General features: G+C 42.5%; 1 protein-coding gene across 1 annotated transcript in view; it reads right to left on the minus strand.

The window, feature by feature from the left end:
• Nucleotides 1-19,510, minus strand: part of tesk1b (testis associated actin remodelling kinase 1b) — a 31,486-nt gene that overhangs the window by 6,533 nt on the left and 5,443 nt on the right. The window contains exons 3-6 of the mRNA XM_075451265.1: nt 6,924-7,045; nt 6,494-6,542; nt 4,563-4,709; nt 4,219-4,301 (exon numbers count right to left, since the gene is read on the minus strand). Coding sequence (XP_075307380.1) covers nt 4,219-4,301; nt 4,563-4,709; nt 6,494-6,542; nt 6,924-7,045 — 401 coding nt within the window. The remainder of the gene's footprint in view (nt 1-4,218; nt 4,302-4,562; nt 4,710-6,493; nt 6,543-6,923; nt 7,046-19,510) is intronic.

Genomic DNA, 19,510 nt, shown 5'->3' on the forward strand with positions numbered 1-19,510 from the left:
TATAAGCTCAATCCTTACCTGAATCTGTATCATTCACCTTTAAAATGATATAAAATATGCAGTAGTTTGCTCAGACTTTGGTTAAAAGAACAAAAATGGCATCATGTTTGTGCCAGAAGATGCAAGTTTACTGTGCATGTATGGTAGGTCACCCACGTGTGGACCAAATGGCAATAACTACAAGCTGGTGTTGTCCACAGACTTAAAAAAAAAAAAAAAAAAGAATCATTTTGCCACATGAATTCTAACTGACCGAGCTTCAGTTGCAGCCATTGTGCGGCCGATTTGAATAAAACCTCAAATGCATAAACACATGTTCTTTAACATGAAAAATACGCAAATTGATTCCCAGACTTCACAAAACAAAAGCCAAAATAGGTTTGTGTGCACCAAGACGTTAAATTTATCGAGTTTAACCCTGCCGCCTGTAAGAGACCAGCAGAGATGACAAATGGTGGGACCAGCAGAGCCGAGCGAGCAGCCGTCGCGCCTCATTTGATTAATGCAGAGCCCAGTAAAAAAGAAAAAAAAAAAATTAGGGGTTTTACGAGGTGAAGCTCTGCGCGAGCGTGTTCGCTTTTGTGTGCACTTCCTTTGCATCTCAGAAGCCGCAGTGTTTTCAGTTATGTGGAGATATGGTTGTGCAATTCTAGCAGAACGAAAAAGGAAGGAACACAAGAATGTGTGTGGACGACGTGCTTGCTCTCATGTCCACAAACACACACACACACACACACACACACACACACACTTCCTCTCCGTTCTATTTCCATCTGCTACGGTGGGCTATGATACAGCAGAAAGTCGAGGCGGGCAAACTGATGGCGGAGGGAGAAACGAGAGCCGAGACGGTCGCGGCTCCCAACGTAAACACCATTTGGAGAAGTGGTGCGACAAAATGAGAATCCTCAGTGAAGACAGAAGGAAGCGGAGCGGAAACAGCTCGACTCAAAAACAAACAGAATAAGTTCAGTGGAAAGAGGAGAAAAATGAGAGAGCAAAAGACCAGAGCGACCTGTTATTTGAGGGACGGCAGAGATCCTGTAAAGCAGACCAAGCTGGAGGACAGGAATAGTTTGACCTTATTTGGAGAGTTTTGTATTTTTCCTCAGGCCCTCTTAACTACATGCCATAAACGCAGATGGAACGCTCCAACACACCCACCCCACTCAGTGTTTGTCAACATTGTTCACTCCGTTAGCGGTCGGCTGCGGGACGCTACGGTGTTGGAGATAAATAAAAACCCAACATGGCCTCCAGGGTGAAAGAACACCATTCTCCAGCTGCTGTCGGAACAGTTTGGAGCAAACAGAGGGCGCAGGTATGCAAGATTAAACAGCCAGACTTATACTGTTCAGGTGGAAAGACCCTCTCGCATTGTCATTGGGTCAAAGAGATTATGCAATATCTTAAACTAGAGAAGATCAGATACTCTCTCCAAGGGTCTGCTCAGAGATTCTATGCAGTTTGGCAGCCTTTCTTGACATTTGTAGAAAAAAAAAAAATGGAAGCAGAGAATGTAACCCCATAGACTTGTTTTGTGGCCTTACATTTGGAAAATAATCACACCCATCTCCTTAACATTTAATACCCCATCCGATACATACAGATGAGTTTAGTTAAGGGCATGAAAACCACCCAAGTTACAAGCATGTCCTCCTCCCCGACACTTGAGTAAACACAAATGGTGGCTGGGCACAAACTGGGTGAGCGGAGGCAGAGCTCACATTCGACACACAGAAAAGGGGCAAGTCGGGTTACAGTGGCAGCTGTCGTGTCTCAGCAAGGGGTTTGTTTTTAAAAAGGACTGTTGACAGAGAGGAGAGGAAGGGGAGGACAAAGTCTGATGGGACACGATCATGTGTCCAAACAAGCGTAGCCAGGAGCGCCAGCTTTGCTTTGAGGTTGGCCTCTCCCAGCCATCAAAGACACGTCCTGCCGTTAACCACTGAGGCAATTTATCGTCCAGCTTCACACGTGCTGAGAGGCCAGCTTCTAGAAGCCCGCTATGGGTCAGCAGCCAGCACTTGTGAGCAGAGATGGGACCAAGTCACACATGTGCAAGTCTCAGCTTTCAAGTCTCGAGTAATTTTTTCTTGGGCAAGTCAAGTCACCTTATTATTGCAATTTTATCTGCAGAATCTGATCTTAATAAAGTGACAAGACAAGATGTCAGTAAGATATAAGTAACGGTCCCCCACCCCGTATAATATCAAGCTAACGTTAGCTAACTACCGACTAGGCTAACAGGATAATATTACCCAATTTGACAAGCACTTCCTGGTCAGAATGGATCAACAAATGACGAACAAAGTTTGAAGTTATGCTAGATGCTTAACACTCAGGTCATCGTGTCTCAAGTCAAGTAAAGTCCAGAGTCTTTAACTAGTCGAGTGGTAGCCTCCACGCTTTAAGATATTCAAAAAACTGCAGACAAAGAGCGAGTCGGTCCCATAGAGCCTACGTTAAAAGGACTAACTGAACAGCAGAAATAAACAGGTTTACAGCGGAGCTATGGCTGAAGACCTGCAGAGTCGTCTGAGTTCTCACTCAAATCGATGGGTTTTTGCACCCAGAAGTGACAAGCAAGCCAAGATGACGGTTTAACGTTGAACTCGAGGCTTCATAGTAACAGTCCATGGCTACATCTTTCACAGGATGTGGCTGCAGAACAATGAACACCTTCAATACTACCCAAGTAGCCTAGATAGTTTTTTTTTTTTTTTTTAAAGATGTGGACATGCCAAAAAGAAACCATTACGATGGGTTTTTGGCTTGGACGTTCTGAGCCCAGAGCACATGAACGTACAAAGATATGTTTGAGGAACTGATGTTAAGTCAAGACAAGGGTAGAAAGACTGCTGGAAACCAAAAGATCAGATCGGTCTCAAGCCTGAGCTTTTGGCTCAAAGTGATTACTTTTACCCAATTTAAAATGTCCATCCAATGTTACAACATTAATAAAGAAAACAATGACAAACACAGTAGGTTCACTGTGAAGCTAGCTAGGCGGCAATTAGCTTAGCTTAGAAATGAGAAAGAATTTACTCTCATTTTCACTCAGCAACTCTTTTATTTTTCCTCATATAACAAGAAACTTCAATGTTGCTAACTTTTAATGTGCTGGCTGGTGGATGCTTCTTCGTTTTCTAATACGAGAAGGCAAGGCTAAGATGTTTCCCCCATTTTCTAGCTTTATGCTAGCTTAGCTCTTCCTGGTTTTGGCTCCATAACAGTCTTGCTAAAACTTAATGCAAGATAGTAAAATAAGCATATTTATTGCACTTTTTCCTTTAATAATTTTCCTCTAAAACATTTAAGTTTTGTTTGTTACAGCAATCATTTAAATTCTAGCTTTAAGAGATAAGATAAGACACACCTTTATTGTCACTACAGGAGAGAAATTTTGCGTGGGCATGAGAAGGTAATGTAATGGTAAGTTAGTTTAAAGTAAAATTCTGTCAAATTCAGTTTAAATTACACTTTTTAGTCTATCAAACTTTAATTTATTGTTTTACAAAGTTTAATTTTAGCACTTGGATTTACTTGAGTTTGAATTTAAATGCATGACTTTTCCTCTTTAAAAAGGGAAACATACTTTCCATATTGTGGTAAATCTGTTCTTTGCCAAGTAAAGAATTTTATCATCAACCATTTTTTGTAAGTCATGACACCACTGGAGGAATAGCTGGAGAAAATAGAACTTATTCCTCGACGTACACTGTGGGCCAGCTATAAATCAAATACACCACAAAAAAAGTGACCAAAAACAGCTGCAAATACAGAAGAACAGACAACGTGATGGCAAGAATGGAGCTGTGAGCTTGTAGTGAGTAATGAACATTGACAACACCTCTGTAAGCCAAGCTACTGTCTTTCCACCAATGTTTAAATCATTATTCAACAGATTTAATTATTCTACAGAGAGAAAAAGGGAGCTAACCACAATATTTGTCGAGGAGTCAGCATGTGCCTGCATACTTTGGAAAAAAAAAAAAAAAAATCTGAGTGCTTTAGTGTGAGTAACAGTCTCTTTATGTGTGTGACTCCAACTCAAATGTCTCCAGGGGAAAAGGAGAAGTAGTGCGAAATGTTTCTGTGCACAGAGATACGGCATGAGCATCAAGACAGGACAAATAGAAGTGAAAGAATGTGATTTATTGAGTGGGACTTATCTAATCACTGCCGCACTCTATAACTTAGGTTTTATAGACTGACCTGTAATCTGGGATTTTCTCCGCCAGGCCAAAGTCTCCCACCACGGCCGAGCACATGCGGCCCTCCCAGCGCACCAGGCAGTTCTGCAGAGGGTCAGAGGTCACAAACATGCATTACATTTTACTGCTCTGTATCCAGTGTGCATACCAGTGACCATCACTTTATACATTTGCACTTGTGTGCCTTTCTGTGAGAGTTCAGGTCATTTAACTGTAGAATATCCCTGCAAGCTGCACCTCAAATTGCATGCATCTTATGTGCATTATAACTTTCAAAACAAACTCCCAGAGGAGGATCGGTCTGTTAATGCTCAGTGATGCATGTTTGTTTGCGTGCGCCGTCACCTTGGAGGTGAGGTCCCTGTGGAAGATGCCCTTGCTGTGTAGGTACTTCAGTCCCCGAGCGATGTCCAGTGCCAGGCTGAGCCGAACGGTCCACGATAAGTACACGTCGCTACCCAACAGCTGCTCCAAGTTACCACCGTTTATGTACTGGGGCAAAGCAGCAACAAAAACATGTTCGTTAGCACCAAGCCTGTTTCAATAATCTCCTGCTTAAATGTACATACGACAGCTCATTCTAACCCTTTAACAACAATATAGTTTGTTTTAATTTAAATTCTCCCTCTGAAGAACTTCATCCTGCTCAGAAATGTGATGCTAAACCCTCACTGATAATTTGTTAGTCAGCCGGTAACTTTAAAACCATTTATTCAATCTGTCAAGTGAAGCCACAACATTTGAAGTGATAGTTCGGAGTAGATTCACCCTAGGGTCATTTGAACCGTGACATCCAGCCAAGTAGCCCACCCGAAGTTTTTTCGATCTTGGCTGAACATCAGCCGAGTTACTGAGTTATCCCGAATAGCTTAGTACAAGCGCTAATGGAACCTGGCAGTATCTCCAAAATTGCCACACTAAAATCACATGCCATGACACCAAACTTCTACAGTAGTACAAATATGGTCTGTACTCACAAAACGATGCATTTGGAAGTTTGAAAATAGTCCAGGAGTTTATTATTATCAACACAAGCCTGATAGCTTCTCTGCAGCTAAAGCTGCATCGACGTCACTTCCTTGATCTGGGAGCTTCAATGTTCAATGAGGGTTGATCTACTACTGTAGACAACAAAGCAAGGCTGCTCAATTTCTCCATTGATAAAATAAATTCACAACTCTACAACATAAAAATTCATAAAAAAAAAACATGTAGAATATAGCATATACTTTGTTGTCTACAGTAGTAGATCAACCCTCATCTTACTTTGAAGCTCCCAGATCAAGGAAGTGACGTCGACGCAGCTTTAGCTGCAGAGAAGCTATCAGGCTTGTGTTGATAATAATAAACTCCTGGACTATTTTCAAACTTCCAAATGCATCGTTTTGTGAGTACAGACCATATTTGTACTACTGTAGAAGTTTGGTGTCATGGCATGTGATTTTAGTGTGGTAATTTTGGAGATGCTGCCAGGGTCCGTTAGCGCTTGTACTAAGCTATTCGGGATAACTCGGTAACTCGGCTGATGTTCGGCCAAGATCGGAAAAACTTCGGGTGGGCTACTTGGCTGAATATCACGGTTCAAATGACCCTAGGGTGAATCTACTCCGAACTATCACTTTAATAACAGAGTTCTTGCTGCCTTTTCTTACATTATGGATCAGAATTCATGAATTTGGGTTCCCCGTTATGTATCTGAACCACAAAGTGATGAGAATATTCCCTTTTTATGGCAAAAGTATTCAAATTCACTTTGTGCCAATTCATGAAGAAAAAAAAACAAGAAAATCTGTAGCTCTAAAATCTCCTGAGCAACAGTTTTGTTTAAGTAAACATGTCAACATCTGGTCATCACATCTGTACGAATCATGTGACATGAACTGTCTGGCCTCTGCATATATCCGATTCTGCTTGCTGCTTTATCAACCTGTTAACAATCCAAATGCACCTAAATGCCTTTTCTACCAACAAAAAGCCCACCAACCAGTCGTTTCCAGGTTTTCCAGGATATTCCAAGCCCTTTAAATATTTCATCCGATTATGTGTTTTTTTTAGGTTAACAGAAAGGGATTAAAGGTCTTAAGTTATGTCATCTTTGAGTACTGGTTTTGTTAAATTCATGCATGATGTAACATGTTAAAGGGCGCAACATGACCTGTACAGAGAGCACCAGATGTTCAATCAACTTCAGGCACCAAAATGAGCCTTAAAAACCCTTCACTTAGACAGAGATGAATATTAACTTAACTGTCTGGGTGTGCACGTTAGCATCTTACCTCTGTGAGAGCGTGAAGCTGACCCTCATGGACGCACACTCCTATAAACCTGGAGAATGAGCAGACAAGGTCTATTAAGGTCACTAACTTTAGAAAGGGTATAAACTAAGGGTTTTTAATTAATATTATCAAGGTGAATTAAACACAAATATTAAAAATAAAATCAACAAATCGAAGATAAAACAGAACAATCTGAATTTTTTTTTTCATGGTCACAAGTAAAACAAAACTGAGGTAGAGCCCTGAGAGTTGGTGCTATAAAGGATAAAAAAGCCAGACATCAAATGATAACCAACAGCAGATTAAAAAAAACTGCACAGCAGAGTTAAAGAGATAATCCCCAGCATGTTAAAACATTGCACAACCGGCTGTTGCACCAGCAAGATGTTGCTACATGTTGGAGGCAACATGAAACCAGCACTTCTTTTACCTGAGTATGTTGGGGTGTGATAGTCTGTTCATGAGCTGGACCTCCCTGAGCATGTTGGCTCGGTTACTGGCCAAAATGTTCATCTTCAGCGCCATCACCTGACCTGTGACGCGATGCTGCACCTGAGCGAAAAAGACAAAAAAGACACGTTTAATGTTGATCACCTGACTTTCACAAACTGCTGCATGAATTAGACAGCCACAGAAATCCTGCAATGTAGCTCCAGACTCTGGCTTGCTCCACTTTCCAGAGAAAAATAACCGCTTGTAAAGTCCTGCATTCGTTAAAATAACTTCGCTACGCTTGCATAAAATCATTATAACCACGTGAGGAGACGATATGAATGTGCAACACTGCCGACTGAGTGATATCTGGAACCCAGCCATGACACATTAGCAGATCGGCTGCATTGCTTCAGCCGCCTTTCTGCCCAAACCTGCTGCCATAGCAATGGCTCCGTCTGGTGTGGTAACCATAGAGACCAGACACTCTTTCCACAGACAACATATCTGTGCATATTTGTCTGGCATGTAGTTCGACTTCCAAAGAAACGCATGCGAGCAGCAGACGAAAACCAAATACCTTGACACCGTTTACAGAGAGAAGTCTGAGAAGTTTGACTTTGTTGGTTTGTGATGAGAAAACCCTGAGCTCTACAACCCTGGTGGGGTTAGATGCACCAAAAGAGAGTCCAAAGGGCGACAATTATTGATTTGTATACATATTCTGTTTGTTTTCAATGCCGTCTTATATCATACTGAACCATAACCAGAGATGGGGACTCAAGTCACTGTTACTTGGACTCCGAGTCGCTGTTTTGATGACTTGTGACTTGACAAAAAAGAAAAGGACTTGAGACTCGACTCGTACTTGGAAGTTAAAGACTCGGCACTTGACTTGAGACACGATGACTTGAATGTTATTCAGTTCATGTTTTCAGTTTGAATACAAAATAAATAATTTTTAAAAAAATAATATCGATTACCCGGTAGGAGCGCAGGCTGAGAATGGCGTCATGATTGGATCACAGCCCTGTCAATCAATCATGCCCTCTCTACATACCTTACGTGTTTATTGGAGAGACCCGTCAGTGGGAGGGGGACCGAGAGTCATTGTCTTCGGCTTTCGTAATCACCATTTTGACGCCAAAAGACGAACAGCACAGTGCGAGACATGCGGCATCAACATCTCGGACAGCCAGACGACAACTTCCAACTTTGTTTGTCATTTGAAGATCCATTCTGACCAGTAAGTGCTTGTCAAATTAGCTAATATTATCCTGTTAGCCTAGTCGGTAGTTAGCTAACGTTAGCTTGATATGATACGGGGTGGACAGGTTGGACACATTGGCCAATGATGTTTACTGACAGTTACTTATATCTTGTCTTTTCATTTTATTAAGATCAGATTCTGCAGGTAAAATTGCAATAATGACTCGACTTGCCCAAGAAAAAAAAAATGACTTTGGACTTACTTGAGACTTACACATGTGTGACTTGGTCCCATCTCTGACCACAGAACTGTTGGACGTGTCTAGCGAAGAAGTTGTTGAAAGCTGGCGTACCGACATGCTGCAATACTACACAAAATGCAATGTGCCGACCCACCAAACAGCCATGTTAACCAGAGTTTGGCAAGCAAGCAGCTGCCATTTAATCATCAAGTACCGCTGAGATTGACGGGGAATGTCACGGGTTTAAGGATCCGACGCCAAACTACAAAAAGAGGCCTGCCATGAGGACCTCTGATTAGTTTTAAGCTGTTCGCTTTCTTCCTGTTCAACATAGAATTACTGTGAGCGAGCGACACTTTTACAGGCGGTTGGTCTGCCTGGTTGTAAATTCTACTTTAGACGTCAAAAGATGCACAAACAGCTGTGCATGCTCTCCATACGCATCATTTCAACATCAATGTTGGCCAAATATGACTCCAGCTTCCAGTCGGATGTGTTCAAAACACAGCAAATAGTTGGACTTTAAAAGCTAGTAGTTTGCTACCCAGTGTGCCAACTTTGTTTATCCAACTTCCTGCCCCAAAAGGTCGATTATTTCAATGGACTTAAGGTCAATTCTGGAGGGGGAAGAAAAGGTGGAATTTTGCACATTATCAAAGATAATGGAGGGTCGACCCACATACAAACATATAAAAATGTGTGGAACTGAGACATTAGAGACGATCTGAACAGATGGTCTGAATGATTGGACCCAACATCCTTACTTCTGATACAGAACCATCCATTGTTGACCATCGTCCAACCTTCAGTCTGCCAACAGCTGCTCGAATAGGACGGCGATTGTTTTCCGAGTCGACCACAAGCACTCAGCTAAAATCCTGGCAAGATGGATCCTCTTGTGATTGATCGTGTGAATAATGGCCAATCACCTCATCTCTTCATAACAACTGTTACCCATTTATCCAGCTGTAAAACTGAAGGGACGTCTGGTGCAAATGATGAGATCAGATCCATGAACAACTTTTACATTGATGCAAAAAAACCATTACTTTCCATTTACAATGCGGTCCCAAGACCCCTCCCCGGAAAGTTCGACATCCACTTACAGCGCATACGCCCATCATTAGCCAGGTTGTAACAATAAGCTGGCACCTCAGGAGCTTATGGGCTGGTTTGGCCAGTTGTGGAAGTCCTGATTTTTTTTGATTGCATCTACATGCATCTGTATGATCCATCAAAACCCAACAACTAAGGTTAGAAAAAACATTTTAAAGAAGTTAAAGCTGTATAGAGACTCGTCAACGAACAGTTCATCTTTGCAAAGGTGATGCATCTTTAAGAAAGTAAAGTGAGTTTAGTTTAAATAAATGATGACGATCCCCGGCACAGATGATATTCTGTAGTCCAATAAGCTGGGCTGAAGCTTTGAGATAAACGTGTGTTCCCTCTTTAACTAGCAATCTAAATGTTGTGTTCCCCAACAGGTACTAAGACTAGTATAAACGTCTGAATCCTTTCCAAGAACCACCATGTAAAGCAGTTTCAAAGCTCATTCTAAAACCTGTAAGGAACAGCATGGTGCTTTCCAGTGTTTACATTTGAAATCAAGAGATGTGACCTCAGTGCTCGACTGCACACTTCCTTCTGGCTAATAAAGCCAAAGTGGCGTGGCAGGGTTTCAGGTTGCACCTTCATTACCGAAGCGAGTGTGTAATGAAGGCATGGCAGAGGGAGGCGGGGGCAGCACGAGTGAGGGTCAAAGTGCAGAGTCCAGAGCTGAAGTGTCACCGGATCAGAAGAGCGATGGAAAAAACCCACAAAGCCTATTAGAGTGCAGACGAGAGAGCTGTGACTAATGCCATCAACACACACACGTGGACTGTAAAGAATAAGTGGGCATCCTTTTCAGGGAATGGGGAAATATCTTCTCCGAGGAGCCACGTGAGTGCCTCATGCATGTACGAGCGCCCATGTAAAGGAGGCACGAGCAGAAGCTTAAACATGCAGCTGGAGCGTGGACTGTCTCCACGGCGATTATAAGATGATGCACGCTCGTGTAGGCAGGTAGGATTAAGCTCTGCAGCAAGAAACAGCCGCCTCCTGCTCCCTTTAGCACCGATTACTCTGGGAAACAAAAGGTGGTCCTGGACTGGTTACACTTCAAAAATCACGTTTGTTGTCACTTTACTCTGAATATATTTGTAAAAAGAACCTGCTTGAACCTGAAAAAGTTCTGATGCTGCTCTTTAAAGCTCTGAATGGTCCAGGACCAGAATGCATCAGTGACCTCCTGACCCAGGATGAACCTTCCAGACCCCTCAGGTCATCTGGATCCGGTCTTCTATCAGTTCCCAGTCAGAACCAGACATGGAGAAGCTGCATTCAGCTTCTATGCTCCACATGTCTGGAACAAACTCCCAGAAAGCCTCAGATCAGCTGAAACACTCAGTGTGTTTAAGTCCAGGCTGAAGACACCTATTTTCAGCTGAATAAAGCTCCAAATCTGAAGCTTGTTTCAAAACTTAATCACATTTTAACTGATTTTATCTATTGTTCTTATTTATTTCTTTTTTGTTTAAAATTTAAATCATGCTTTTTATTTCTACTGTTTTAATGTCTCTGTAAAGCACTCTGAATCACCTTGTTGTTGAATTGTGCTGAACAGATAAACTTGCGTTGCTTACACTCTCCTGTGATTAACAGCCACACACACACAGCAGGCGGACATGTGCCAACTGCTGATGCAGCAGTGGTTGGAACTGCAGCCTTGTTTGACCCAGCTGTTTTGTCCCGACAGATTTCAGCCTCCAAACAAACAAGCTTCCACTCGTCACCCACAGGCTGAGAGTCTGACTCAACAGGGAGCCGGAGTGCATCGTCCCCACCAAATATGTGCGGCGTGTCTTCCACACGCCGACGTGCCACTGGAATGCCTACATGAAGTCTATCCCACGGTTCAGAGCAATTATACACACACACAGACACACCCAAAAAAAAAAAAAAAAAAAAAAAAAAAAAAAAAAAAAAAAAAAAACTGCTTCAAATCATACTCTGCTGAGTAAAGTGCTGCCGTCAGCAGAGGAAAGGTCACGGGCATCTTTTCCTCTCGCTCCGTGCAGCCAACGCGCAGCGATGTCTGTCATTAGCCGGCAGCTAGATGAGGCGGCTGTTCAGAGACTGAAGGAGGAGGTTTTATTCTTTAAAGGCCTGAAATAGATCTGTGATTTCAAGGTTTTTTTTTTGTTTGTTTGTTTTTTTTAACACCTGCACTGAGAAATAAACCACAGGTCCATTTGTTCCAGTTTAAAATGACTTCATATACTATTTCTGTGTAAAAATCGGTCTTAAATCCACAATTTTCTAGAATAATTAAACTATTTTATTGGGTTTTTTTTGCTCCACTGCAGCAAATCTGATCTCAATAAAATGAACAAGATGGTTATTTTAAAGGCGTTCTAATGCTGCAGAGTATACAGTCCTGGGTGAAATGTATAAATCCACTTATAATGCATGATTGCAGCCTAAAACAGTTAAAGTTAAAGTTCCCATGAAACCAAATTTGATGTTCAAGGCTTTATTTTCTCACATGGTTTATTTAGCCTTGAAAACCAATAAGTATTCTTAATGGTTTGAACCAACTTAGACTCAGCGACGCATTTAAATTTAGTCCGGAGTCGATGCCCGACGGGCGGCGCCCGGTCAGGTTGAGGTGGGACGGAACACGTGAACACACAGAGGAAAAACAAGACTTCAATGTCCTTTCTTAAAGGGATTCTGACTTTAACGCTTTCCTGAACCCAGTCAAAACTAAGAAAAAGCCAAAGAAACACTGAATATTTCTAAATATTTTGACAGGTTGGGCAACATTCTTCACTGTTTGAACCAATGCACAGACATTACATTCATATTGTTAAAAGGAAAGAGAGAGAAAGGGGAAATAACACATTTCACAAACAAGTGATCAACTGTCCATTGTGATGGAACCATTCTGCAGTTCTGAACCATCCCACAATCTTTCTGCATCATGTTTTGTCCAGAAAACACTGGCGGATGAGAGTAAATTTAGACTCCATCGAGTGCTTGATACCCAGTCAAAGTAGCTCTGTTTGTGCACATGTTCGCTGTGGCTCCACACGCCGTCCTTTCACCTTGGAGGAAATCCAGAGTGTAAGCAGAAAGAGAAAAATCTCCGTTTCTGCAGAACAAATCCCAAGCTGCTGCAGAGGTGCAGAGCGGTTCAGCGTGACCACACAAACGCACAGCGAGTGACTTTGCCCGCGGACAGAAGGTCAACTCCAAAGGGTTTAGTGGATTTCATGGCTGCCGCACAACCTCCCATCAGCGGCAGCCAGATTTCTGATCCCGAATCGATTTTAAAATCAGTTTCTGGGATTACTGTGACACCGACACGCGTCCTTCCAGCCTCACTGGCCCGGAGGCATAAAAACAGAACGATTCCCCGTTTAAAAATGTGGAATTATGACTTCTTTTGCACCACTTAACCAGCTGCTTTGCCGTTAAATTAAAAACATAAAACGCTTGAATGCGTTTAACACGATATGCTGAAGTGTTAATGGACTGCAAATTCAGCCCCTGGGGGAGTGAACTCCGCTCACTCTGCAAGAAGGGAGAAAATGACTTCCAAAACAACTCCAAGCTCGAGCCGTCAACCGGGTCTCTGCTCTGCTAAAGCGTGAAGAAGTCAGAGTGGCCGAGTGGGGCCCATCAGCGAGCCAGTGTGTGGGGGGGTCCCGCTCTGTGGGTCCAGCACCAACAACCTGATCCAGAGGGTGCACAGTGCAGGTAAAAGACAGGCACACACACACACCTGTCTGTTGCACAACACCAGACCCGCCTCCTACCTTTCGTCAAACACGGTGCTGCACATAAGGAAGTCACTTAAGTTCATGCACACAGAATTTATCTTTAAAAGAAGTGCTTAACCCTTCACAGAAATAAAATTAGGAGTCACTAAAGGCCAAGTAGAAGCATGTTTTCATCCAGACTCGCATTAAAACAAGTCTTCCTTTCATTAAGGAGAGTTTATGCTTCTGTTCGGTTGGCTGACGCACGATAAAAGTGGATCAGTTGGGGCTATAAAGTCATCAGTTCTCAGTTGAAGACAAGTTCCTCCATCAGTGCTGTTTTAATTTAGCCGTTCCGAGGATTAAATCCAATTCTCAGTTACCGAGATCCACATGTGTGGAACAAACTACCTGCTGATCGGAGGTCCGTTACAGCCATGTCCTTAAAGCATCACAGAGGAGGACGCTCAAACCTGTGGCTCTCTTTTTACACTTATGTTACGCACACTGGGTTTACGTGCAATAAAATTGCCAATTATGAGTGTTTCTGCTCCCATGTTACCTCTTAAATTTGCAGACTGTGGAGGACGTTAACAGGCTACAAATTTATAATCACTTTGATTGAAATGTCAGTACTAAAAAGGCAGGCGGTAAACCTGAAGAATGCAGGTAATTACAGACTCCAGAAGTATTCTATTCAAGTGCTGATCAAAGGGTTCATACTGCTGTTTAAGGCCCTGTTAATATCAGTTATTAACCTGTGCGTTCGGGCTGGTTGCAAGTGGAGAGTATAGGTGTGAATGCATGCAGGGGAGGGGGTATAAACCCCACGTGGCTGCATGTTTACAGGACAGGAACCAAGTATGTTAGTCTGCTAGAACACATGAGACCAAAATACTCACTTAATGTGTCTCAAAACACGTTTATACCCGATGAAACTCAATGTGCCCGAGTGTCAGAGGGCTAAAGAGTCAGAAAAACTGATCAAATAAAATAAAAAAAGATCAGTTCTTAAAACCCGGGTTCTATAACTTCAGCTTTACTGAAAACGAAGGATGAGCTCCCAAAGAGAAAGATGGAAGCTGCAGGACAGTTTAGTTATAAGACAGGACAGAAATGTAGGCTACGCTGCCATTAGCATAAAGGAAGTGCGACCCAACCACAGGTGGTTATTCGACACTCAAGTGGAATCGCATTCCAACGAGAGGCGTCACTCTGAGCGCTGTCAGCTTAATATTGGATCATAAGACACGCGTTCATGCCAACTAACTCCAAAGTTAAAAAGTAAAAGTGAAATAAGGACTTTTAAAAGCTGTGCAGGGAGGACGGGAGGGACCAAATGTTGCTTCTACACAGCGTCGGAAATTATTGAGGGCCACTTGGCCCCCAATTTAGCCTAAAATGGGCCCCCCCAAAAAATAAATAAATAACTCATGCTCGAAGGGCCAAAATTGCCCCCAAGTTTTTGAAACAAATATTTGTACATTATTATAATGTCACATTAAACTACAATTTTTATTTTCATTAATTTACCGTCGCGTATCTTTATTCTCCTGATGGAATGCAAATAAACGATTACTAAGCGAGCGACGGGAGTAGTTGGGTTTCCATCCAAGTCGTATCAAATTTAAGAGCGTATTTTGTGAAAATGCGCAAAAAACAAAGGTCAAAAAATACAATGCACACCGTCACCAGACTACGAAACACCACCGTTTCGCTTATGGTAAGTGACAACAGACGCTAACTTTTAAGACTTCATCACATCTTTTGTGTGGCTCGTTAGCTAAGGTGTCGAGTTGATAGCTATGGTCACCGTCTACATCCTGCAGCAACATACGGCTCTTAGGCAAACACTGAGAGCCGTATGTTGCTGCAGGATGTAGACAGTGGCCTTAGCGTTAGGCTAGCATCGACTCGACACCATAGTTGAGTTGTTGTAGTTTGGACTGTGTCACTTCTCGTGTTCCTCGTGCAGAATGTGCAAAAAAACCGACCTATACTCTTGCTTTGTATACACGACGTTGCCTAGCAACGTCGTGCATGCGCATTATATCCTGCTCCGCTCCCGAGTTTTAGCTCTGGCTTTAGTGGTAGGCTATTCATGGGAAACGCATGAATAGCACGTTAAGGTCTCTGCCAAGTCGTAATTAAAAGCAGTCCTTCATTATTTAAGTAAAGAACGTGTGATCTATAGAGTCGATTTAGAGTCAGAGGGGGTGCTCAGCCCTAGGTTTTCAGCTTACTTTTATGTTTATGAGAGGCCAGGCAGCCTACCAGTATTGTTCTCATTCTCATAGTAGGCTAAACTTGTTTAAATCAAACCAATACTGATGTCAGTTTGCTTACGGCTTTCTCCTGTTTTCTGTCTGTAGCTACTACTTCCACACTTCTCTCAGTAAAAGAAATGGCAAGCTTTACATTTATTTGGGTTGGCAGACGGCAAAGTAATTATGACGTTGTGCATTTAAATCTAAAAATAACTTGAAGATCTAAGTTCCTTTTTTTTTTTTTGATGGCCCCCAAACATTTTGAAAATGCCCCCACTTTTGGGACTGTGGGGGCCAAAATTGCCCCCAAAATATTTTCTTAATTTCATACCCTGCTTCTACACCACGAGAGCAGTGAGTAAATGTTTGCTTTGGTGTTCCATAGACCTGACTTTTAAAAAAGGCAAGATGGGACAGATTTAAGGGAAAACACAACCAGGCTCAGCTCCACCACAAACACGTTTCACCATCTCTGCGATGGAGGAAAGATGCCGACGCCAACGCGGGGCCATTTGTTTATGCTCTGGCAGGGGAGCGGCCCTGCTCGAGGTTCAGCTAAGAGCTGCCAGCATGTGTGCAATAACCTGAAGAAGAAAAAAGAGGTGTTGCACAATTGTCCAATTTAAAGGGATAGTTCGCCTCTTTTGACATGAAGCTGTATGACATCCCATATTAGCAACATCGTTTATGAACATCTTCTTACCCCCTGCTGCGTCCTGTGAGCCGAGTTCCAGCCTCGTTTTGGTGTTGATGAAAGTAGTCCGGCTAGTTGGCTGGGGTTTAAAAAAATAAAGCGTTTTGCTTCTCAAAACAATATGCGTTCAAAAGAGTAATACATTTGCATCACAAAATCGTTCTCCAGAAAAAGTCAGACCTCACAATCGCTTGGCACCATTTTTGCCTCCCTTCATATCAATGCTTTCAGCTACCTAGCGATAGCCGCACCTGTTACGGTGTTTGCTGCTCGGTCTGCACGGTTTACACAGCACGAAGTGATACGAAGGGAGAAAGAAATAGTGCCAAGCGATTCTGAGGTCTGACTTTTTCTGAAGGAACGGTTTTGTGATGCAAATGTATTACTCTTTTTAACGCATATTGTTTTGAGAAGCAAAACGCTTTACTTTCGGGACCCCAGCCAACTAGCCGGACTACCTTCGTCAACGCCAAAACGAGGCTGGAACTCTGCTCACAGGACGCAGCAGGGGGTAAGAAAATGTTCATAAATGATGTTGCTGATATGGGATGTCATACAGCTTCATGTCAAAAGAGGCAAACTATCCCTTTAACTGTTTCCAGCAATAATCGGAGCGGTTCAAGTAAAGACAGGCACACGACCGGCTCAGCACTTTCGTGTTTGTGCAACGGTGCAGAGCACAAACTAAACTAAATACTTGTGCAGCAAGTGGCAGCAGAGCAGGCTGTGACTGGAGCCACACAGGAGGGGGAGGGGGGGGGGAGGGGGCAATAATGATGGGAAAGTGCAACACCAAGGCTCTGATGATCAAGTCTGCACTGGCTCTCCCATTCCAACACCAGCATCCAACAGCAACACGAGCACAGCCTCCTAATCCCAAACAGATCACAGGCGCGCAGCAGACAGCCGATGATGGATCGTGGTTTGTGTGCATGAAACTCTAAGGATCAGTTTGTTTTCCCTTCGCCTTTGTTGTCGTTTTAGCTTTCCAAAACTGAAAAAAAGAAAAACCTTCCAGCAGTCGGGATTTCCTAAAAGCCGGTCACATCTCAACACGCCCCGCTGGTGGATTCCAAGCACTTCACGGCTTAAACAATCAGTATCTCTCCGGGTTTCAGGGAGTGTCGCCCGCTTAAATGAAAGCGACAAGCTGCAACAAAAGCTTTTCTTAGCAACAACAACGCATGCCAGACAACATAAATCAAATGTATGAGTGGGCCAATTAATTACCAGAGCGTCAGAAAATGGCGAAAAAAGAAATGCAATGTGTAATAAATGTGAATAAATCAGCCCCAAACCAAGAAATAATCAGATTAAACTGACACTAAGAGAGAAATAAGCAGAAAATCCCCACATTTAAGCAGCCAGATTGTCGTCGTGTCGCTAAACGAGCCGAATCTTTGCTCCGCTGCAGCAGATCAGAAGTGGATCTGCACACAGAAACACACACGAGCAGTGTTTGGAAACACATTTTCTTCGCATTATGTCTCTGTCACAAGCAGCTGACACGCACACGTTAACTCCTTAATTATGGAGACAGTATTCTGCTCAAATCCCCTCTTCATCCAGCTTCTCCCAGAGCTCATCATCGGAACATGATGCAAAGAGACAACCAAACACCCCTCGTTTGTCCATCTTTCCGCCAACCCCCTCATTACCATAATGCACGCTAGTCCTTTGCAAACACCAACTGTCACAGCCAAAGGCCCAACGCTGATATTTTTCAGAATATAAATCATTGAGTTCTGTGGCAGTGCTGGTGACTCAGCTTCAACAGTGTGTTGCTCAAAAAAAACCCAAAAATGAATTCAACATACAGTACCAAACAAATATCACCCTTTATGTTTGAATAAAACTTGCACTGTATGCAACAAGGGAGCTCGTTATGGGAGTCAAAGGTTTGCAAACCCACTTTTCAGGGTCTGAGAACAACAGCTGTGATTTAACAATTAGAAATAGACATAAAAAAAAAAAAGAAAGCTTCTTGAGGAATTTGGGATGCGTTCCCTTTAAAAACATAAAGCAGGAACTTTTTCTGCGCTTCACAGCATATATTTGGTTGTCTGATGTCACCGCCAACTCAACCCTGACATTTGGTTTTGGGCCCCAAAGATCTGAAAATGTGCTCTTCAGTGAGCTGCTCAGACTTGCATTCGACCCTTTTCTCCTCATCTCTGCGTTCACTGTCGCACGGACGTGGGGAATCTCACTAGCTATGGTTTACTCATGTGCAGAGGTGGGTAGTAACGAGTTACATTTACTTGAGTAAGTTTTTGAACAGATTATACTTCTAGGAGTAGTTTTAAATCTCTATACTTTTACTTGAGTAGATGTGTGCAGCAGAAACTGTCCTCTTACTCCGCTACATTAGGCTACAATGAGCTGGTTACTTTTCTTCTTACCTCTTTGGTATTCTACCCCCCGCGTACACCTCATTTTAATGTTTTATTCTGACAGAGAGAGAGACTTCCGCCAAAGGCTCTACCACCTGACTGTGTTTCACCAATCAGACGTAGCCGTGCAGTCTGGTCACGTGACCATACTCAATCTCAGCGGCGGGACGGGTTAGCTTTAGCATTAGCAGTCGTCGCAAACAAAGAAACATGAAAAATGTCAGAACCAACGGTGGGAAATGAAGACGCAGACGAGGCCTCATACTGAAAGCATGTTTACCTTACAAAGAGTGAGAAACAGCAGCTACTTTATGTGTCTTCTGTGTCAACCAAAACAAACGCACATTTCAGCAGAAACAACATCTAACTTGAGGAAACATGTAGCGGTAAGTTTCCTAAACTCGTTTTTTTTCCCCATGGATAGATGAATGTTTGTTTTTTAGGTTGCATATCGGTTACATGTGTTTTAAACATTTTTTAATTGAAGTTCTTGAATTTACCTGGATTATTTTAATTTAAGCTATTTTGTAATTCATTAAAATTTATTTTATCGATTGGATGAACTCTAATTTGCCTAAAGATGATTATTTAGTATTTTTGTCTGTCTGATTAAATGCTTGTGTTAACAAATAAATCAGATATTCCTCAACATTTACTCAGTACTCGAGTAGTTTTTTCACCGAGCACTTTTTTTACTCTTACTCAAGTAATTATTTGCATGACTACTTTTTACTTGAGTACAATTTTTGGCTACTCTATCACCTCTGCTCATGTGAAGAAATAAACAAGTTAATAATGCTCAACCGGCACTTTAAGGTTTTGTCGGACAAGAATATCTTTCTCCTAAAACCGTCTAAACTCAGAAGTTACGATTTACCCATTTGTAATTGACCGGTCCAGAAACAGCCAGAACAAGAACATCGGTGAAATATTGGCCATATAAGCAGCAGCTCATCATGTCAGCCACTATGTGAT

Source organism: Odontesthes bonariensis, chromosome 19 (genome assembly GCF_027942865.1).
Source record: "Odontesthes bonariensis isolate fOdoBon6 chromosome 19, fOdoBon6.hap1, whole genome shotgun sequence".
In the NCBI taxonomy this organism is placed as follows: Eukaryota; Metazoa; Chordata; class Actinopteri; order Atheriniformes; family Atherinopsidae; genus Odontesthes; species Odontesthes bonariensis.